This window comes from Symsagittifera roscoffensis, chromosome 2, assembly GCF_963678635.1.
Source record: "Symsagittifera roscoffensis chromosome 2, txSymRosc1.1, whole genome shotgun sequence".
Classification (NCBI taxonomy): domain Eukaryota; kingdom Metazoa; phylum Xenacoelomorpha; order Acoela; family Convolutidae; genus Symsagittifera; species Symsagittifera roscoffensis.
The window spans coordinates 82665465-82684111 of record NC_087063.1 but is presented as its reverse complement, the minus strand read 5'-3'; the positions used below and the strand labels follow the sequence as shown (position 1 = coordinate 82684111).

At 35.5% G+C, this 18647-nt stretch overlaps 2 protein-coding genes across 9 annotated transcripts in view; one reads left to right on the top strand and one right to left on the bottom strand.

Moving 5' to 3' along the window:
* The first annotated feature begins 2446 nt into the window (after positions 1-2446).
* LOC134840639 (muscle M-line assembly protein unc-89-like) overlaps positions 2447-18647 on the top strand; it is an 85817-nt gene continuing 69616 nt past the window's right edge. For all 8 annotated transcript variants that reach the window (XM_063856586.1, XM_063856588.1, XM_063856587.1 and 5 more), the window contains exons 1-4: positions 2447-3004; positions 6749-6983; positions 7205-7409; positions 13737-13962. In XM_063856586.1, the coding sequence (XP_063712656.1) occupies positions 2737-3004; positions 6749-6983; positions 7205-7409; positions 13737-13962 (934 nt within the window). In that variant the 5' untranslated portion in view covers positions 2447-2736. The remainder of the gene's footprint in view (positions 3005-6748; positions 6984-7204; positions 7410-13736; positions 13963-18647) is intronic.
* Positions 14812-18596, bottom strand: LOC134840214 (uncharacterized). The gene is made up of 5 exons (XM_063855938.1): positions 18264-18596; positions 17037-17242; positions 16009-16632; positions 15469-15605; positions 14812-15028 (listed from the first exon to the last, which is right to left on the bottom strand). The coding sequence occupies exons 1-5, from the start codon at positions 18437-18439 to the stop codon at positions 14876-14878; spliced, it is 1296 nt and encodes a 431-aa protein (XP_063712008.1). The 5' UTR covers positions 18440-18596; the 3' UTR covers positions 14812-14875.

Sequence of the window (18647 nt, the reverse complement as noted above, 5' to 3'; positions counted from 1 at the left end):
TCTCAAAGATTGCGGATCTTGCCTCCAAATATTATTTATTTTTCAAAATCTGAAATTCCCAACTCTATAGTTCGGTGTTGTCAGGGTACTCTAAAGAGTTGCAAATCTTGCCACATGCCACTGCTAAACGCGACTGCTCAAATGCTTTTCGTTTCCGAGATGTGACGTTTTTCGATTTTTTCAAAATTTCTCAAAGATTTTATCTACAAAGAACTTCTACAAATTCTATTTCTACTAATTAGAAAATTTGAAACTACTAACTTGATGAAGATACAACCTTATTGTCAGCGTACACCCAGGCGTCTCAATTCTTGCCTCTTAATATGAATGCTCAAATCCTTTTAGTTTCCGAGATAAGACGTTTTTTTTCAATTTTTTTTTCGGGAATCTTAGGTTTAAAAAATTCACAAAATTTTGGATTCCGAACCCTATAGTAGGGTGCTCTCAGGGACTCTCAGTGGTTGCAAATCTGGCTTTTAAAATGGGAATATAAAAAAATTTAAAAGTTCGAAATTACCAACCCTGTAATTGGGTGCAGTCAGAGTACACTAAAAGTTTGCAGATGTTGTTTCCAATATATGCGGTTTTTCATGAGTTGTCGAAAAATTTCGAAGCACCGAAGGTGCGTTAATTGCTAGTTTGAATTAAAACTAAAACAAACATAAACTCGACTGCTCGTATCAAAAATTATTGCTTCGACTGTCCTTAAGCATCAATTAAATGATAATGGTTTAATACAAACTGTTGAAAATATGCGACAAAATCAACGACTTGAATTTGTTCAAATTTTATCCCTCGACCAGCTGATAAGTGCGAAGTGATTACATTGAGAGCAAGTGTCTTGTTAGCGTGAATAAGACCTCATTTTTCCCGTAAATCACTTTTATTACAAATCTTACCTGCTTTTTTTAAATTAAATCTTAGCAACGTCCAGCTGTGTGAAAATTGTTAAAAGTTTCAATGAACGAACGTTTGTTTTTTTTTCTTCAAAAAAGTCCTCAAAATTGATCTCGCTCAATTTTGTGGCGGATTGACCTTTGTTTTATTTTGAACTCGGTTCGATAGTGATTTTTAGTTTTCGAAGTGAACTGAAAAGTTACTTACTGATCCACCAGTTTTAGTTCTAATTTGGCTAGGTTAAGGTTTTTGAAATTCAAAGAGCTTCATCGTCATTTTTTTCCCAGAACAAGATTCATAATCTCTAGTTTCACTTGAGTTCATTGACTTAATTCCAACTGTTTGATGACTATGTTTCATTGTTTTGCTCAATTTCAGAATTTTTTAAATTCGAAGGGTATTCGAAATTTAAATATAAAAGTGAAGTTTTTTTGCGTAGCTTCGAATAATTGAAAATAATGTACTCTTGAGGTGTTTCTAAGCTTTTAAATGGGGGTTATTCTCGTGACAGAAGCACCAAATTCTTCTAGGCTGTCTAAAACTGAAATGATTGTCAAAACGATTTCCTTCAGATTTTTCAAAACTGACAAATGACTGGCCGACGTATATTTCGGTGCTTTTGACAAAAAATCTCCCGTTTTGAATTATAGCCCGACATTTAATTTTGCAGTTGTTTTGCAGTACTTACACCCTGGACAATCAAGTGCGCATAGATACAGTTATGTCGAGTATTTACGACTCAAATGGAAAAATTCGAAAAAGCTACGAGTTCGAAAAAGTCATATGCGGGCGTGATGAACTATTTCTGTTGTTAATGTAAAAGAGGTTCTAAAGTTAGCGTACTGAATAAAAAGCTGAAAATTTAAATGATAGATTTAAATTTGTACAACAGTGTTCAGAAAAAGGAAAAGTATTAAAAAGCCAAAAAGTTTATTTAAAAATATGGTTTTACAAAGACTAAAGCAAGATTAAATTTTAGATACTTAATCTCTAACTAGAGAAAACAGCGAAAAAATCCAACGTAGTTGTGACTGCATCAAACTTAACAAAGAATAACCCTCAAAAATTCCGCGTCAATACTCAAGCGAGCATAGTGTTTTGTTACAACTTTTTTCATCCAACTCACAAATAAAAGTGCTTATAAAACTTTCTTATTGCTTTTTTGCCGTTCTATCGCGTAGGTTTGCGTAGTGAGTTTTCGGATCTTGTTAAATCAAACTCCGTGGAAAATTTTCATAAATTAAGACACAAATTTAATAGGGTATTTTGAACACTTATTTTCTTCGGAACTTTTCTACTTCGGCTTTCTTGAACACCCCAAGCGTTAACGCCTCATCAAAGAGCCTAGCGGCGAACTCTAGAAATCTTTTCGGTCGAATGATTCTGTTCATACTGCAGTTAAGAGCCATTTGAGCAGGCCAGCTGAGTGGTAAGCTTAGTCATTATGCTGCGTTCGTCCCACTAAAGAGAAAAATATAGTCTTACAGTCTCTGAAAAAACATCAACGTAAACTTGGTCACGCGTATACGATGGTTAGTTATAACTACACGTAGTCTGATTTAACTTGAAAGTGAAACTTCAAAACTTGCGTATAAAATGCGCTAAATTACTTTACATTAAAGTGACATTAAATTTGGTTCTAAAAAAGTTGTAACGTATTGTTGGATTTAATGTTTACCTTTTCGGTCTAACACTCGAATCCAGAATCTGCTTATCGATCATCATCTGAAAACTATTCTGCGAACCCCGGTACTCACTTAAGAATCAAATCACTTGCCACTTTATCTCAGAGAATCAATTCTGAATATCCATTTAAACTAGTTATAAGATAGGAAGAAAATGGAAGTTCGGACGCCATTAATTGGCCCTGGTATTCCGTTTTCAAAGCAACCGTCAATAAAGTTTTCTCCGGATGTGGAATTCGTTTCTGATTTCGGCACCGATGAAAATTCGGGACAGGTGAAACCAAAGAGTGAGAGTCAGTCGGCTGAAGACGTTCTGAACCAGTCGTCGAATCTGAATAGGTCAGACTCCACTGAGAAGATGATGGGATCCCTTTCTGTGGACCTGTCGGGATCCGTCCTCGTGCTTGATGACACAATGGGATGTAAGTTTTCTAGAACTCGAACTTGTTTTTTTTTATAGCTTTGTGCCGTAGCGTTGTGGTGCCCAGAAGTCATGTTTGCTGGTTAAATGGCTTGTGCGCTGCATTATATAAGATGAGCTTTTCTATGATAGCCAGCATAGTTTAGTCAAACTTAAAAATTAACATCTTGGCTTAGGTCTGTGGCTGGTGATCTTGAGGTCTAAAAAAATATGAAGACGATGATCCGCCCATGATTCAAGGATAGTATGATCAATAACTGGAATGTTATATAACTATTTTTTCCATCTGGTGATTGTGTGAGATTTTTTCAGTCCACGCCATGAAATGACTGGAAGGAACTATGGCGTAAAATGTTTTTTTTTGGCCGATTTTAGTTACCTCAAGAGAAGCTGAGAGAGTCTATTGTCCTATCATATGAAAACCCTATACTGTTCGTGTTACCGTCCAGTTCACACTCAAACGCTATTTGTCGTGTTGAAGACTAGTTATTTGTACGTTTTGCAAGGGAATCGGGATTAGACTTTTCCCCATATGAACCTCCAAAACGTTCTAGTTTCCGAGATATTAAAAAAAAAATCCGGAAAACAATTTTTCCTTTTTTTTCTTCTCTTGCTTCCTTCTGTCTAGGTCAAAGTTTTAACGTCTTGTGATATAATTATGAAAAAAGCTTAATAAACGAATCAACCTCTTTTAGAATTAGAAAATCTAAAATATTTGTATGATATTCGTTCTTTGATAAGTTGAATGAACATGAAAATTATTTTACTGTTCAAATTGGTATGTATATTTATTTGGAAACCGTATATTTATTTGGAAACCAAATTGGAACAGTATGGGAGAAAACCATGAAGCCAGCAGGGCCCGTTTTCAGTTGCCGCAATAAGTGGAGAACAAAAAGAGATAATCTCTTGTATCCGATGGACTGTTCTGCTGGTAAACATTTATAAAACGTAAGCATTTTTAATCCCTCCATTCAACCCTTTTCTTTTAAAAGTATACTTTTTTTGGTTTTCTCGGGTAGCATTTTCTACCCATAACCTTGAAACCAACAAAAACAAGGTAACCTAGAAATAAATATTAGGGTAGACTTTCAGTGGCGTTTACCTAGCCTTAATACGCTCTTCGTTTTCGTTAAATATTCCGACAATAATTGTTTCACTTGAACTTGAATCACGATTTATGGAGAAATAAATTTTTCTTTTCTTTGTTTATTTAGAGGCTCGGTAAAAATTGTTTCTTTTTTATGTGAAAGGGCAACTAGGCTCTTAAAAGCAACGATAGTAATTAGCACAGATAAATGGAATGTTATTTTATTTCGGAAGTGGGTTTTATTACCCTTGCAATAAGCAAGGGTATTGAAATCAGGTACTAGACGTTTCCGGTAAACAACTTTGTTCACAGGACTCCTTCACCACTTTAACCTCGTTGCAAATCCTACCCCTCTGATTTCGATGGTTTTATTCTTAGCATGTTTAACTCAGACGAATAAAGTTTTGCGATTATTAGTGTTTTTTTTGCTTATTGTATGTCATGTTGATTCACTGGATTCCGTTGTCCGTATTTGATTCTTTTGTCTGTGTATTTCACTTTGCAAATCCTACGCCTCTCTGTTGCAATTAATAAGCATGTTTTGAGGTCAATAGTGTTTTAAATATCTTTCCTTTTCGGAATTAGCTTTTTTGTATGAGGGAGAAGGAAACTCGAAATTTCTAATTAGATTCAAGTTTTGTTCGAATTTTTTTCAGCTTGAATGGTTTTTGTTCAGAATTTTCAGCTCTGTTACTGCTTGCTAAGTTTTCGTCAGATGATTACTTTTCATTATATTGTCTGGGTATGTTTTTGTTTTCAAAACCATCTTCTTTCATTTTGATAGATCTGTTGGCATGTATAATTATAGAATTTCGTTATTTTCATTTTTTATGATGGTTTAGTTTCTCTGCTGATGGTTTTAGTTTCTTTGTTCAGCTTCCAAAATGTGTATACCACCTTGCCTTCAGTACATATATGGCACTCGTGGTGGGTGCTTAATGAGCAATAAATGGATCACCAATATATAAATCAATTTCACCTTATTGGCTGCCGGCCTTAATTCTGTCGGCTTATATGCCAAATATCTTGTTTCCTACTTTTTTCCGGTATTGTTCATGAAATCGATAGACCCTGGCGCCCAATTTTTGAACGCGCAAATTCAACACTAATTTGACCTCTGAAAAATTCTTCTTTTTTCTTGATTCATATGTTCCATATTTGTTAATGTAACATAGTTGGAAGTCATTTTTGCTTGCTGTTGAGTGTCATGCTGTTTAAACCCTCAGTATTTGTTGTATCACGAGTGGTGCAAAGCTCAGCTTCGCCTCTGTATAAAATTTTTTAAATCAAGGTGAATAAAAAATTAAAATCATTAAACTAGGGTTCTCAAATTGTTCTGTACAAAAGTATCTCAAGGAACTTTAAAGTGATGCAAATTATTTTTTCAATCGTCGGTTTTAATTTGAAGTATTCCAGGAGGACTAAAAAATTTTCCGTTGAACTAGTTTACCCAAATTGTAAAGAAGGGAAATTTCTATGAACTTTAAAGATATGTATTATTTTGATAATTTTTCAATAATCCTTGAGTTCACTTACACTTTTGAAACAGCCTGCTAGCTATGTTTAAGAACATAATTAAACCCAAATGCTTTCTGGATGAAACCTCCTCGTTGGTAAAAAGTTTGGACGTCTGATCATCTCGACAATTTTTTGATACGTGCTTTCTGATATTTTTTGCAATATGATTTTCTTTGCATTATAATGTTTTTGAGCATCGTTATTTTATTCTTTTCTCATCTGATATTTTTTGTGACTGTTTGGAATTAGAGTTTTGACTGAAAAGGCTGCAATCTGATGCCACATTCGATACCTTAGGAGTTTTTTGTGGTTTCTGCGATAAGCATGTCTACGCATACTCCGTCTCTCTTATTTCCGCATTTTACAGACTGACTAATTGTGTTCAGCGAAAATATGCGACACAAGGCCGTTGTGTTTGCGTCTAGAGCAATCACGTGGTACCACTTGGAACCTGATCTAAACTACATTTTATAATTGGATAAATTAAATGTTTTACCACTGTAAAATATTTAATATTAACCAATCATAATCCATCTAACTAACAACCCACTTATTTGTAAGTGCTGAAATTACTTGTAATTTCAGCACCAGAGAGATTTGAATTTAACTTAGAAATTAGTTGCCTCTCCAAGAGAACTTCAGCAGCCGCAATAAACCAGTATACCCTAGATCTATTGAGCCTAGCAGAGACTAGTTAAACACCCTGAGACTAGTACGTATAAGAGTAGGACTAGGATCGGTATTAAACTAAGAAGTTGCACGAATCTATCCGGCCGAAAATAAGATAGCGTGACGAGCAGATGGTGTACCCTATCCGAAATTACTCTATGAGTTAACCACATCGGTTCTAACTCACACTATTGGTGCCGAAATTGGCCAGGTTGTGGTAGACCTGAAGCTAGAGGTCATGTGAGAGTTCGTCCTCACACACTATCATTGTCATGGCAGGGAATCGAGTGCACGATCTGACGCTCTCGAAGATAATGTCCTACCACTACGCTAAGTGCCTCTCAAATTTTTCTATAGGGTAGATGATTTTGCGCAAAAAACCCATCATAAGCTTTGGTGTTTTTTCTCTTTTTTGATATTGGTTGAAGCAATAAATGTTCGAAATAAATATCATGGCCAATTGTTCAGCTGCACAGAGCCTCACTCCGACACCGACGCTGCTGCGATGTGATTCCACTCCAACCCAGCATAGAGCAAGCGAAGTGGAATCCATGCTGAGGCAAAATCTGGCCAATCTGATAGGAGCCGAAGACTACTCGGGCTGTGCCATTGTGACAATACCAAACCGGGTGACGAAGCAAGAGTTGTCGACCAATCAGAATTCACTTCTGGAAACACTGATGTATTTCAGCTCCATTTCCAAGTGAGCTCATGTTTTTATCAGACTGTTAATAACAAAAACTATTGTCAAAATTGTCAAAAAAACATTCTTCATGCAAATTCATTTATTTATTTTTGGAACACTTACAGATTATTCAGCATTCAAATGTTTTGTGTTGAAGATAATTCACGGACAATTTTATTGCTTCAAAAATCTCGTATTTCGGAAAAAAATGTTGTTTTTTTTGAAAATTTGTTTTTCAGGCCTGAGGGCAAGTCGAAAGGTTTCACTGTAATCGTAGACACTCGCGGGACCTTCGGGAAAGCTGTGAAACCCTTCGCCCGATTCTTTGCCGCTCTTCCCGACTGGTTCATGACAAAGCAACTAGTGTTTGTGAAGGCAGATGACTTCTTGGAGAAGAAGATAGCCAACCTCAGAATTAAAACGAAGAAGAACCGCGAAATGCCTGTTAGTAAGCGTGTTTTAAACTAAGCAGGCTCATCTTGCTTAGATTTTTGCCATGAAGTAAAATAATGAGAACCGTCGTAATACTTTTAGAAATAACTTGATTCAGTTTGCATTGAGTTATCGAAACTGTGCAGATGCACATGCAGTCAAATAATATGATTTTTTAGCGAAATTCGGAAACTCAGAATTCTTACACTAGTGACAGCTAAGTGTGTTATTACGAAACTTCTTTTTAACTCGCAAATAAAAGTGTTCACTTATTTGGAAATTTCACTGTGGCATTGGAAATAGCATAGCGTCTATCACTGCTTTAATTGTGGCTAGTGTTTTCTATGTACTAACAAGCTTCTGTAGCTGAGTGGTTAGTGCCTCTGACTCTTAATCTCAAGAGGCAGCCGATTTTTTGCTAATTTGAGTCTTATTTATACTTCTTATTGTATAAAGCTGCTTTTTCTCTTGTTCCTGCTAGTGTTTGCGAAGCTTCGCCTTCGTGTAAATAATTTTTGAGCAATAATTTGCAGCTCGCCCATCAACTACTGTATAATCAAATACCTATTGTTTGAGGAAAATTTTGCCCGAATACACTATTTTCGATGAAAGAACTGCTCAAATATTATATATTAAATGAAAGACGGAATGCGCTATGGACGCAATGTTTAACTGAACGCAATGTTTAAGCTTTAACGAATGCAATATTAAAAAATTCTTTAGGCTTAACGTTTAAGAGAAGCCAAGAATGTTCTCGAACTTTCAAATTTTCTTAGGTCTGGAATATTCTTGAATTATTTTTCACAAAAATTCAATACTTTAGACAAGATGCACTCAATTCATTTTCAAGGCTATAAAATACCCGTCCATTTTTTCAGACGTTTTGCCTTTTCAGATTTGGTTTCTTTCTGAAAGGAACCAGCTAAAAATAGCAACCCCTTTGCTAGAAAAACTAGCTGTTTGCAAACCGATTTGCGCTTTGAAATGTTTTGAAATATTTCAAAGTTTCATTGTTGGCATAGCTTGCTAAGAAAAAACATAAGCCTTTTGCCAATCGATTTTTCTCTGTGAAAACTCAAGATAATTCAAAGTTTTATTAACTCAATAGCTTGCTTGGAAAAACTGAAACTTCTCGCCAGTCGATTGTCTCTATGAAACAACTTGACTTCATTTCATCACATGAATAGCATGCTGAGAAAAATTAAGCAAACTTTTCGCAAACCGGTTTGCCTTTGAAATAATTTGAAATATTTAAAAGTTTCAGAGCTTTAATTGCTTGCTAAGACGATTTTAACCTTTTAACAAAACTAAAACCGGTCAAGGAAAATTTTGAAATATTTCAAAAAAAAAAATTTTAGCTTGAATAGCCTGCTTACACAAACTGAAACTTCTTGCCAGTCGAATTGCTCTATGAAACAACTCGGCTTTTTCAAAGTTTCATCACATGAATAGCGTGCTCAGAAACACGTTGAAATTTTTCAAGCTACCTCGTAGACCAATTCGTTTTGCGAAAAACTTAATTTTTAAGCAAAATTTTGGAAATATTTTGTAAGAAAGTTTTTTGTAAACTGATTTGACGTTTGAAATAACTTGAATTTCTAAGTTTTCAGAGCTTTAAAAATTCGCTAAGATAAATTTTCAGAGCTTTAAAAATTCGCAAAACGATTCAGTCGTTAAAATAATTTGAAATAATTCGAACTTTCATTGCTTTAAAAGTTTGCCTATAAAAACTTCAATTTTGTGCGAACTGAATCAGTCTATAAATTCATTTGAAAAAGTTTCATAGCTTTAAAAGCTGGCTTAGAAAAACTTAAACTTTACGTGAACCAATTTGGTGCACGAAATAACTTGAAATATTTCAAATGTGCATAGCTCTAATAGCTTCCATTAGATAGACTGAATTTTTTCGCGAACTGATTTTTTCTACGAAACAACTTAAGAAAATTCAAAATTTCATAGCTTGAATAGCTTGCTTAGAAATCTTTAAGCTTTTAGCAAACTGATTCGGCTTATAAAATAGCTTGAACTTAAATTTTTTTCGAACTGATTCAGTCAATGAAATAACTTGAAATATTTCATAGTTTCATAGCTTTAGAAGCTTGCTCAGAAAAACCTTAAGTGTCGCCATCCGATTTGCTTCATAAAGCATTTTGAAATATTTTGAAGTTTTATAGCTTGAATTGCTTGCTTAGAAATGACTCATTAGCTTGCTTGATTTACGATATGGCTCAACTTGATATCGTTCAAAGTTTCATTGCTTGATCAGAACAACAACTAATTTTTTTGCGAGCCAATTGATTAATGGAGGCGGGTTTGCTTGTTCACTGTTAATCCAAAGGGTAGGTGACAGAACAGGCAGGTTGTTTTTTTGGCGGTACTACGTGAGATGCCATTTGAACTGCCAAATGATTGAAATATAATGATTTGTTATAAAAGGTGGCAATTTTGAGTATAGTGCATTTATTTGGACAAGCGATCTTGCGAGCGTTGGTGTTTTAGTACGAACTTTCTTTTTGTTTCTAACCTATTTCGAAAATGAAAGTGTTAAATATTTGGTGGCAAATTGTTCATTATTTGGTGGCACTTTTGCTATAATCACGATCTGTTCTATGCTTTATATGAAGCTAGTGTTTGTTATTTATTAAGCTTCCTTGGCTGAGTGGTTAAACCTTCAGACGCAGATTCTCTAGGTCGCCTTAAGTCTGAGATTTAACCCGAGACATGGCCGAATTTTCGAGGCTTATTTCTATTTTTTATTGCACTTTATAGAGTGATTTTTGCCGTGTTTATGCTAGTGTTTGCAAAGCAAAGCTTCGCCTCTGTTTAAATTTGAGAACTATAACGCACAATATAGTCATTTCAATTCCAATCAATTGTTCATGCTATTAACATAGTTTTTTTGTAAATACATTACTCTGCCAGATAGAGTGCTACCCAAAAATTCAAAATTTTTCACTTTGCCAAAAAATGCGGCTTTTGAAATATATTATAAATACTGTTCGAAGTATAACAAAAAGTGATCCAGGTATTTAACTTGAACCTGCCAGCTAATGTAATATATTATTTCAAAAACAAATTCCAGAGTGAGAAAGTGATTTCTTTTTCTACATTGGCGAGGTTGCGAGCGAAGTGTATTAGTAGGAACCCTCTTTTTTTCTAATCTAACTTCCAAATAAAAGTGTTCATTAAAAGTGTCCACTGATTTGGTAGCACTTTAGCTGTTATCACGTTCCGTAGCATTGGAAATTTCAAAGAATCTGCTCTCTGTTTTATTTGTTGCGAGTGCTTGTGGTTTTTGAATTTTCTCAAAAATTACCGGTCAATTCTCAGGAATCAATCAAGAAACCAGATTTTGAGATTCTTCTCTACTTTACCGGTCACAAACTGCCCTTAGGAGAAAAAAAACGAACTTCGGAAAATCATTTTTTTGAACTTCGACTGTTTTTTTTTGGAAAGTTTTGGAACTTTCTTGAAAAGTACCCTTTCAAATCTGAGATGAAAAATTCAATCGAAAACTGAGTTTTTTGCCAATTTTTTCTGCAGAAGAGTCTATTCCTCACTTTTTTTGTAAGAAGAAAGTTATGTACTTAAGAAATTTCAAAAATCTCAAAGTTTTCTTATTCTTTTCCTTTGTTTTAGTAGAGAAACAACTAAGGTTTTGGGCAAAGTCCAATTTCTGAAATTACGCATTTCATCCCGCATCAGTATAAAAGTTTCAAAACTGTCAAAAACCTACCTCCAGCTTTAAATAGCACCTAGGCGTCCTTAATCGGGACAAACGAAAATTTTGGTTCACTAAGTTTTTTCTTTTATTTTCGACGTATGTTTTTTTTGTAAATTGTGTTGCATCGCAAGTGGTGCGAAACTCCGGTTTGCCTCTGTGTTTATTAAGCGTCCGTAGTTGAGTGGTTAATGCGTGAAACTCATAATCTGTAAGTCGCAGGTCGAATCAGAGACGTAACCGAATTTTTACTAATTCTAGGCTTATTTCTATCTTTTCTTATTGAACTTTATAGACCTTTTTATAGTGTTCTGGCCAGTGTTTGTGAAACGAAGCTTCGCATCTATGTAAAAAATACAAGGCCTATCGCGACTTATTTTATCCGTAGGTTACATTAGTAAAGAAATGAAAATTCACTTTTCAATGCTGTGTTCAGTGAAAGAAACTGAATCTTATTCTGCCAATTTTGAGTGTCGAAAAAATAAACCTCAATTTTTCGCATGCGAAATGTAAATGCAATCCATCTTCATCTAATTGCTGCGCTCAAGCCAAATAAACCAGCAGTCTTTTTAAAAATTCTGCCGACTTCAGGCACAAGAACTGGAGGTGCTTTTCGTGTTGAACAATCAAGTGGCATCTAGCTTTGATCTTCGTAATGAATCATCTACCCCATAAAATGTTTTTGTTGGATTTTTGTTTTCCACTCGAATATGCTCTCTGTGAAGCCGAACTTGAGAGGTTGGAAGCACTACTAAATTTTCAATAACTGCTTGATTACCCTTGCGATGAGCAAGGGTATTGCAACCGGGTACTAGACTATTTTTTTCCGGTAAGTAACTTTGTTCACAGAATTGTCAAATGGTAGATTCTATAAGCGCTTTAGCATGGCTTACTCCATTAGCAGCATATGTACCTTGGATGATCGTTATGTGTTGCAAAGTATTTTTTATCTGTTCCGAAATTTTTCGGTAGGATTTCGGCGTTGAGGTGGGTCAGCTTTGTTTCTGTTGGCTAATTTTCTAATGTTTTTTATATATTTTTTTCTTTGGCATTAAATGAAGATTGTTGAAATCTAACGAGAAATCTAAATCTCCATCTTAAGCCCTCCTTCAAAATATACATGAAAAATTGTCAATTTTTTTTTTAAAATAAACGTTTCTAGCGTTTTAGATTGTATATTAACTTTAGTGGCAAACTCCGTTAACATGGTTGCGCTACCTGGTGTAACTATTACGCTCGCGAATAGTAACTGTTATGAAATTGGAACATAGCTTTTTTCGGGTTATCTTGTTTAACAAAATAGTTGAACCCTTTGCTGACCTTACTTCAATAATATATCAAGCTAGAGATATCAATTTGGCCTGTTTACTTTCGAAATACCGTTCATGTTTGAGAGTTCATGTCGAAATACCGTTCATGTTTTTTGCGGCGCAACATATGTCTGCCCAAGAATTGTCGGCTTTGTTACCGCTTTGCACGTTTTGTTTCGCTGCTGAACATTCTTTTTTTTCAAAATTTTTGTCATTTTTGTTGAAAAGAATTCGAGAAGAAATGAAGATACAAACAAATGTCAGGAAAATTTTGGTAGATCAGTTTTTTGTTTGATACTTTTGCCAAAAAAATTATGCGGCTTTCATCTCTATTTCAGTCGATAAGTTTGTCATGCTATCTATGTATGTGTTGATTCGCAAGAAGAGATAAGCTTCGCTTCCCTATGTTTGTATTTAGTTTTAGTTTCTAAAGGTGCAATTTTTCATTACAAGAAATTTTTCTGGAATTTTAAGTTTTGAAAAATAAGCAAGTTTTATCATTTTTTTTTAAATTTTTGGATTGTTGGTTCATCTGCAAGTAGTGATAGTTCTTCAATTTTGTATCGCAAGTGAGTATAATTTGCTTAAATGAAAAAAGCTGAAGCAAAATAAAAACTGTGAAGGTTTTTTTTAATAAAACTTGTAATGATTACATAATAAAAAAACGGGCAGTGGAAAGCCATGATTTAGATTAAGAACATTGTGATAATACTCCGACCGTTCGTTGAGTGGAACGAACAATTTATAGAGTTATCAAAGGTTGTTAATGTGCTTGGATATTAATTTGAATATAAGAAACAACGGTTAACTCAAATACCCGAATATTAGGTCCCACTATCAAGAGGCAAACCGGCAGGGTAGCGTTGAGACGTTTCAATGTCCGAAATATGTTGCGTACCAAATGCTGTATATGAGCGAAAAGCCCAGAGAAAACTTTTCAATGCGAAGTACTGATATGAAAGTTAGTAGAGACGAAGTTTTTGAAAGAAGTGAAGACTAAATTACTAAATGTTAGAGACGACAATGCCAACCAGACGAGAAGTCGAGTCAACAATGGTACTGACTCAACAGTCCTTTGTTAGGGACTTCTCTTCTAAAAGTTGAATGTTTTTTTTTAATTATCGTTCGCCGAAAAATCTAATTCAGCTCAGCTATTCGCGTGTCAATGTCTTGCTTATATGCCATTCTTCTTGTGATCTGGTTTTTTTTGATAATAATGGAAAATAAGGTTTACTTGTTTGATCCCTCAAAAAATCTGCAATTAAAAGGCCAAACTAGTGCTGAAAGGCTTTTTGGCTCCTTTTCCAGGTGCAAACTGTGTCTGCGAAGAAGCTGGACAAGATTGCAGACAAGAACCAACTTCCCTCTGAGTTGGGAGGCAGTGTGAACTACAACCACAGAATGTGGATCAACAACAGAATAGACTTCGAATCATTCGTCCAATCTGCAGACAATATTCTGGCTGTCTCTTCTCCCGATGACAACCGAGTGCAGGATTTGAACAAGGCCGCAGTCGCTGATTGCTGCGAGAAAGGTAAGATAAACAAGTTAAAATGATGTTTCGTTGTCACAGAAACATATAAACGATTCATCATTATTTTTATAAGCGTTCTTCTATCTGTAGATTTATGGGGCCATTTTTTTTCAAAGAGTTTTTTTTTTATTATTTACGAAAAATGATTTCGAAAATCGGTTATATTCTTTACCGATATTTTGTTTGCAAAGTTAATCACGCAACCAATTAATCGAAAAAGACATTTAAAACAAAATTCGATTTTTTTGAAACATTTTCTATATAAAAAAAAATCTTTTTTTTTCAAAGTGGGATCATAAATCCACAGATTATAGAACAACTATCAAAAAAATATCGATGTATCATTTTTATGCTCTCACAGAAAAATTCGAGCATCGTTGAAATAGATAGCTCACTACATTTGAGTCTGAAGCGCAAAAAATTCGGACGAGTTTTTTTTTCGAAACAGATCTTTTTACGAATTAATTTTCTTAAACTTGCATCACGGCTGAAAGGATTTTTTTGTGATAATTCACTGGGTGCCTTACTAGCTTGTTTCAAAAACTGGTTCTATATAAAATCAATCAACCTAATTTTGATACTTTTATCGAGGTTTTTCGATGTTTAAACAGCAATTATTATGCCTAAAAGCAGTGAATATTTACCTGAATTACATCATTGTCCTCAGCGAATCGCTAAATATGACTTTTCGGGTTACCAGTTTTCAATAAACCTTGAGATGACACGAAGGAAGTAACGCCGAACTGTTTTCTTTTAATATTTATCACTAGTTGCACTAAATTTGCGTAAAAACAAAGGCATAATTTTCTAATTGATTTATTTTTTATCAATTATTCAACTTCTGTGTAATAGATGCATCTATTGAGAGCTTTGTCACTTTTTGGATATTTATTCGTGTGTTGGTTTGTATGGGTCATTTGTACTTGTTTGAAGTTCCTTTGCTCTTGTTGCTCTGCTGGTCCAGTTTCACTCTGAACTGACTGTCTGTGTCATCCTGGAATGCGATGATGCAGTGGCTGTTTCCAGAAGAGGCCTTCGAGTTCACCAGAAGTCCTTGCGATTTGCTCTGAAAAAGAGCCGTAATGGTTATTTGTTGGTACTTAAGATCTGAGATTTGAAACATTGGTTTGCGAGTTGACGCTTCACTTGCAAGCGATTGGCACTGGTTGTCGTGGACTTCAAACCACTGATTTTTTTAAAACTCATAGTTGGAGAACCTACACCCCTGGTCTTTATTGCCACTCGTGTACAAGGAGTTTTGTTTTGGTTGCTACAATCAAGTTCAAACTAACGTGAGCTATATGAAACTGAATGCTATCGGACAACTTTATTCCGACAGCAACACATAATACGGAACCACTTCAGATGAAGACTTTTCGGCTCTTTCCCTTTTTAGCCCCCCAGCAAAATACAACCCATCTAGTACAAATTTCATATTAAGATGGCGCCATATTTTTCTGTAAATCGACTGGAGGCTGTAAAAGGAAACATGCGTATTTTTTATACCTTGACGTCGTAATAGTATGGCAGTTGGCACTCAAGGTCAGTGATAATGTCCACCCATGGAATGGAGAGCAGTTGACCTGTACAGGGGTCAAACATCACCACCACAGTCACTTCCTCGTTACGACCCAAAAGCGCACCTAAAGGTCAATTAAATTCAACAGGGCTAGGACTATGAATGTGATACGTTTGAGTTTTGTTCAATTGTGGTAAGTTAGGACGTATCCTGATATCATTTCAAACTCTTTCTCACGTAAAGAATTTTTCAACTATCATTTTTCAAAGATTAAATTTAATTGGTCAGCTCATTATCATAATCGCCTGGAAGGTCTCATGAGTAAAATGGAGAAAAAGTTAACGTTTTGCTGAATTTTTTTTTTTCGAAATCAAACTTAAGGCTGAGAGGGCCTCAATATGACCATAGTATCAATGACCTGTTTTTTTTCGAAATTCATTAAAAAATTGAAAATCTCGAGACAAAAAATATTAAGCCATAGTTTTGTTCCATAATTTTGGGGGCGAAACGACGTCCGTTTAACTTACCATTGGTGACTTGGTATCCCACGGGAATCAGGAGAGCATCGTGTGCGTGGTATATAAACAAGGTGTTTTTATGGTTCAACTCATTCTGCAAGATTGTCAGTGCCTCGCCCCCTGTCAAATTTGTACTGTTTCGCCCCACCGGTTTGTAAAACATAAACGCATTAATCTTGGTGCCGAATTTATCATTCAGTGTGAAGATCCACTGTACCAAAATGTCATTCACAGTCGAGTTATTAACTGTGAAATCCAAGACGTCTTTATCTGTGAGAATTCTTTCCAGCATTCGCCAAGACACTGGCTTGCCGAATCCTTTCCCAGCGTTTGAAAACAGATAGTTCCAACAAGAGATGGTCACAGCCAGAGTTTGGTTTTTGAGATACTTTGCAGACGGAGTTCCGACCATTTCGACTATTTCACAGCTTCGCCAAATTGATACGTCGAAGTTTCGGACCATAGTTTGAGATGATGATTCATCTTTCTCTTTTTTGAGGTGCACTGAGCCGACGTATTTGTGGTCGACGCTACTCTGAGACAGGTTCTCGATTGAGTTTCGCTTGGTGGCAACGTGGTTCATTATTGTTTCGTCGTGCTTGGAATAACTCAATTGGAGGCTTTTGGGAGTGCCTTAAACAAATCAGCTTACAACTTGAACTGGTCATCAATTAAAGCATATATTCTTGATCAGTTTAATAATTAATTCTCAAAGATCATTCAGATTAATAACAAATGATTGTATCTGGTGGTTCAAATTATGAATGCTTTTTTAAAAATTCAAATTTAGACATTGTTCAAGCACTCATTAGACAGAGGGACATAACATGCAGTGAATTTAGCGTCAATTTTGATCTAAAAATTCACCTTTTGAGACCCGCCTAGAGCCCATTTATATCGTTTCATAACACAAAATATCGATTTATGAATGGGCATATCTTGATCTTAGAAGTACAAATGATAGATGATATTGGTCAATTTAGGAACATTACCCTTTTTTGTGTATAACGAAATACAATGTGATAATGTGTTCCCACCTTTTCGGACAGGAGTGATGTGTTTCGAGTGCTTCTCGCTACCCTGGATCCCCTTCACTCCTTGGTTTCCCCAGTTTGGACTTTCTGTCTGCGAGTACAGCTGGTGACTACTTCGATGATGTGCTTTTTTCTTACTCGATGTCTCCGGGTTGTTTTGTTGCATCGTGTACACATTTGACCCGTCTGTGAGGTCAACTGACCTTTGCCTATTGGCCATAGATTACAATTTTTTCAATACAAGTACTAATAATCCTATAAAAAATAATCAATTTTTGGCTCAACAATTGATGGCTGTTTTTTCGTTTCCCCCACCTGCAAAGTTTTACGATAAAAGTTTTGTTCACATTGTTCGATTGTTATGAAAATTGACATGACGGACTACTAAGGCCATGGCAAACATATTTGATCTTCATACCTTAACTTGTAAAACCCCTCGTTACACCATAAAATTGATGATCATGTGAGGTGGGCGAGGGGGAAAGGAAAAAGAGCCCAATTGATCCTGTAAACTTTAAACTGGAATTTCACAGCACTGAAGGATCTCTCAGTGCAGTTTATTATAACCGACATCAGGGGCGGATTTAGGGGGGGGGGCGGACGCCCCCCGTCAGGTATTCGACCCCTGCCGAACCATAGGGTCCCCCTTTGGTACTTTTTAAGAAATCCATTTTTGGCCGACAGACCCTAAAATTTTTCTAAAGGCGCCTTTGGCGCCAATATATACTAACTTTGAGGGGGAGCGCGCGCCCAAAAAAAACGCGATTTTTTGTCAGAATTTTCCAAGAAGACCCAAAAATGGCTTTTTTTACCTGTTTTTTCAAAAATTTGCCTGCGGCGCAAAAGATTTGGCCAAAACAGCGTTTTTATACTGCTTTAGGAGAGCTCGGAAAATCAATTTGGTCGACCTAAAAAAAAAGGTCGTCTAAATTTTCGAAAATTTTTTGAAAATCCCGCCCCCCTCGAGAAAATCCTAGATCCGCCCCTGACCGACATGGATTAATTTTAAAGATTGTTTTCTACTTGTTTCAACCCAACATAGACATAAATTAAGAGTCACATGCATATTTTCTAGGCTGGGTAATGTTGCCTCACGCTTAAATAACGAGCACGGATCATGGTGGGCCTCGAACCATTGACCTTTCGACCGTAGACCTTAACCACTTAAGAGTGGCTAAGAACCATCTTAGAGAGTTGTTCATGAACTTAATGTTGTAATCTATCGCTTGCCTCTGTTTCTCTCTCGGTTTGGGTTTGCTATTAATTGACCTAGGAGTAGAGATTTCGTTCCACTCGATGACTCCCTTGCTCGTCCACAGAGCTGGGTTCGAACTGGTCTTGGCATAAAGTTGTTTCTTAGGAGTCCGCTTGATGTTCGTCTGATTTTGAGGCATAACTGGAAACATTTATTAAAATGTTCTCAAAAAATAATTGAGAAGTAGAAAAATAGTTAAATTGGAAGTTGTTAAATTGAAGGACACCGTAATAATAATGTAGAATTGAAAGTTGATTTCTTTTCAATATGTTAAGGTAAAATTTATTTTATATTAATGCTTTGCTTTGATCTCAATAATTTTTGGTAAAAATTTAAATGTATTTTGCTTTGAATTTTAA

What these genes read in the sequence shown, in the direction of transcription:
- LOC134840214 (XM_063855938.1), bottom strand. Translation starts at nt 18,439, where the DNA reads ATGTTTCCAGTTATGCCTCAAAATCAGACGAACATCAAGCGGACTCCT. An exon ending in AAACCGAGAGAGAAACAGAG is followed by an intron (nt 17,243 to 18,263) that starts GCAAGCGATAGA and finishes TATGGCCAATAG; the next exon opens with GCAAAGGTCAGTTGACCTCA. An exon ending in GGGATACCAAGTCACCAATG is followed by an intron (nt 15,606 to 16,008) that starts GTAAGTTAAACG and finishes ATTGACCTTTAG; the next exon opens with GTGCGCTTTTGGGTCGTAAC.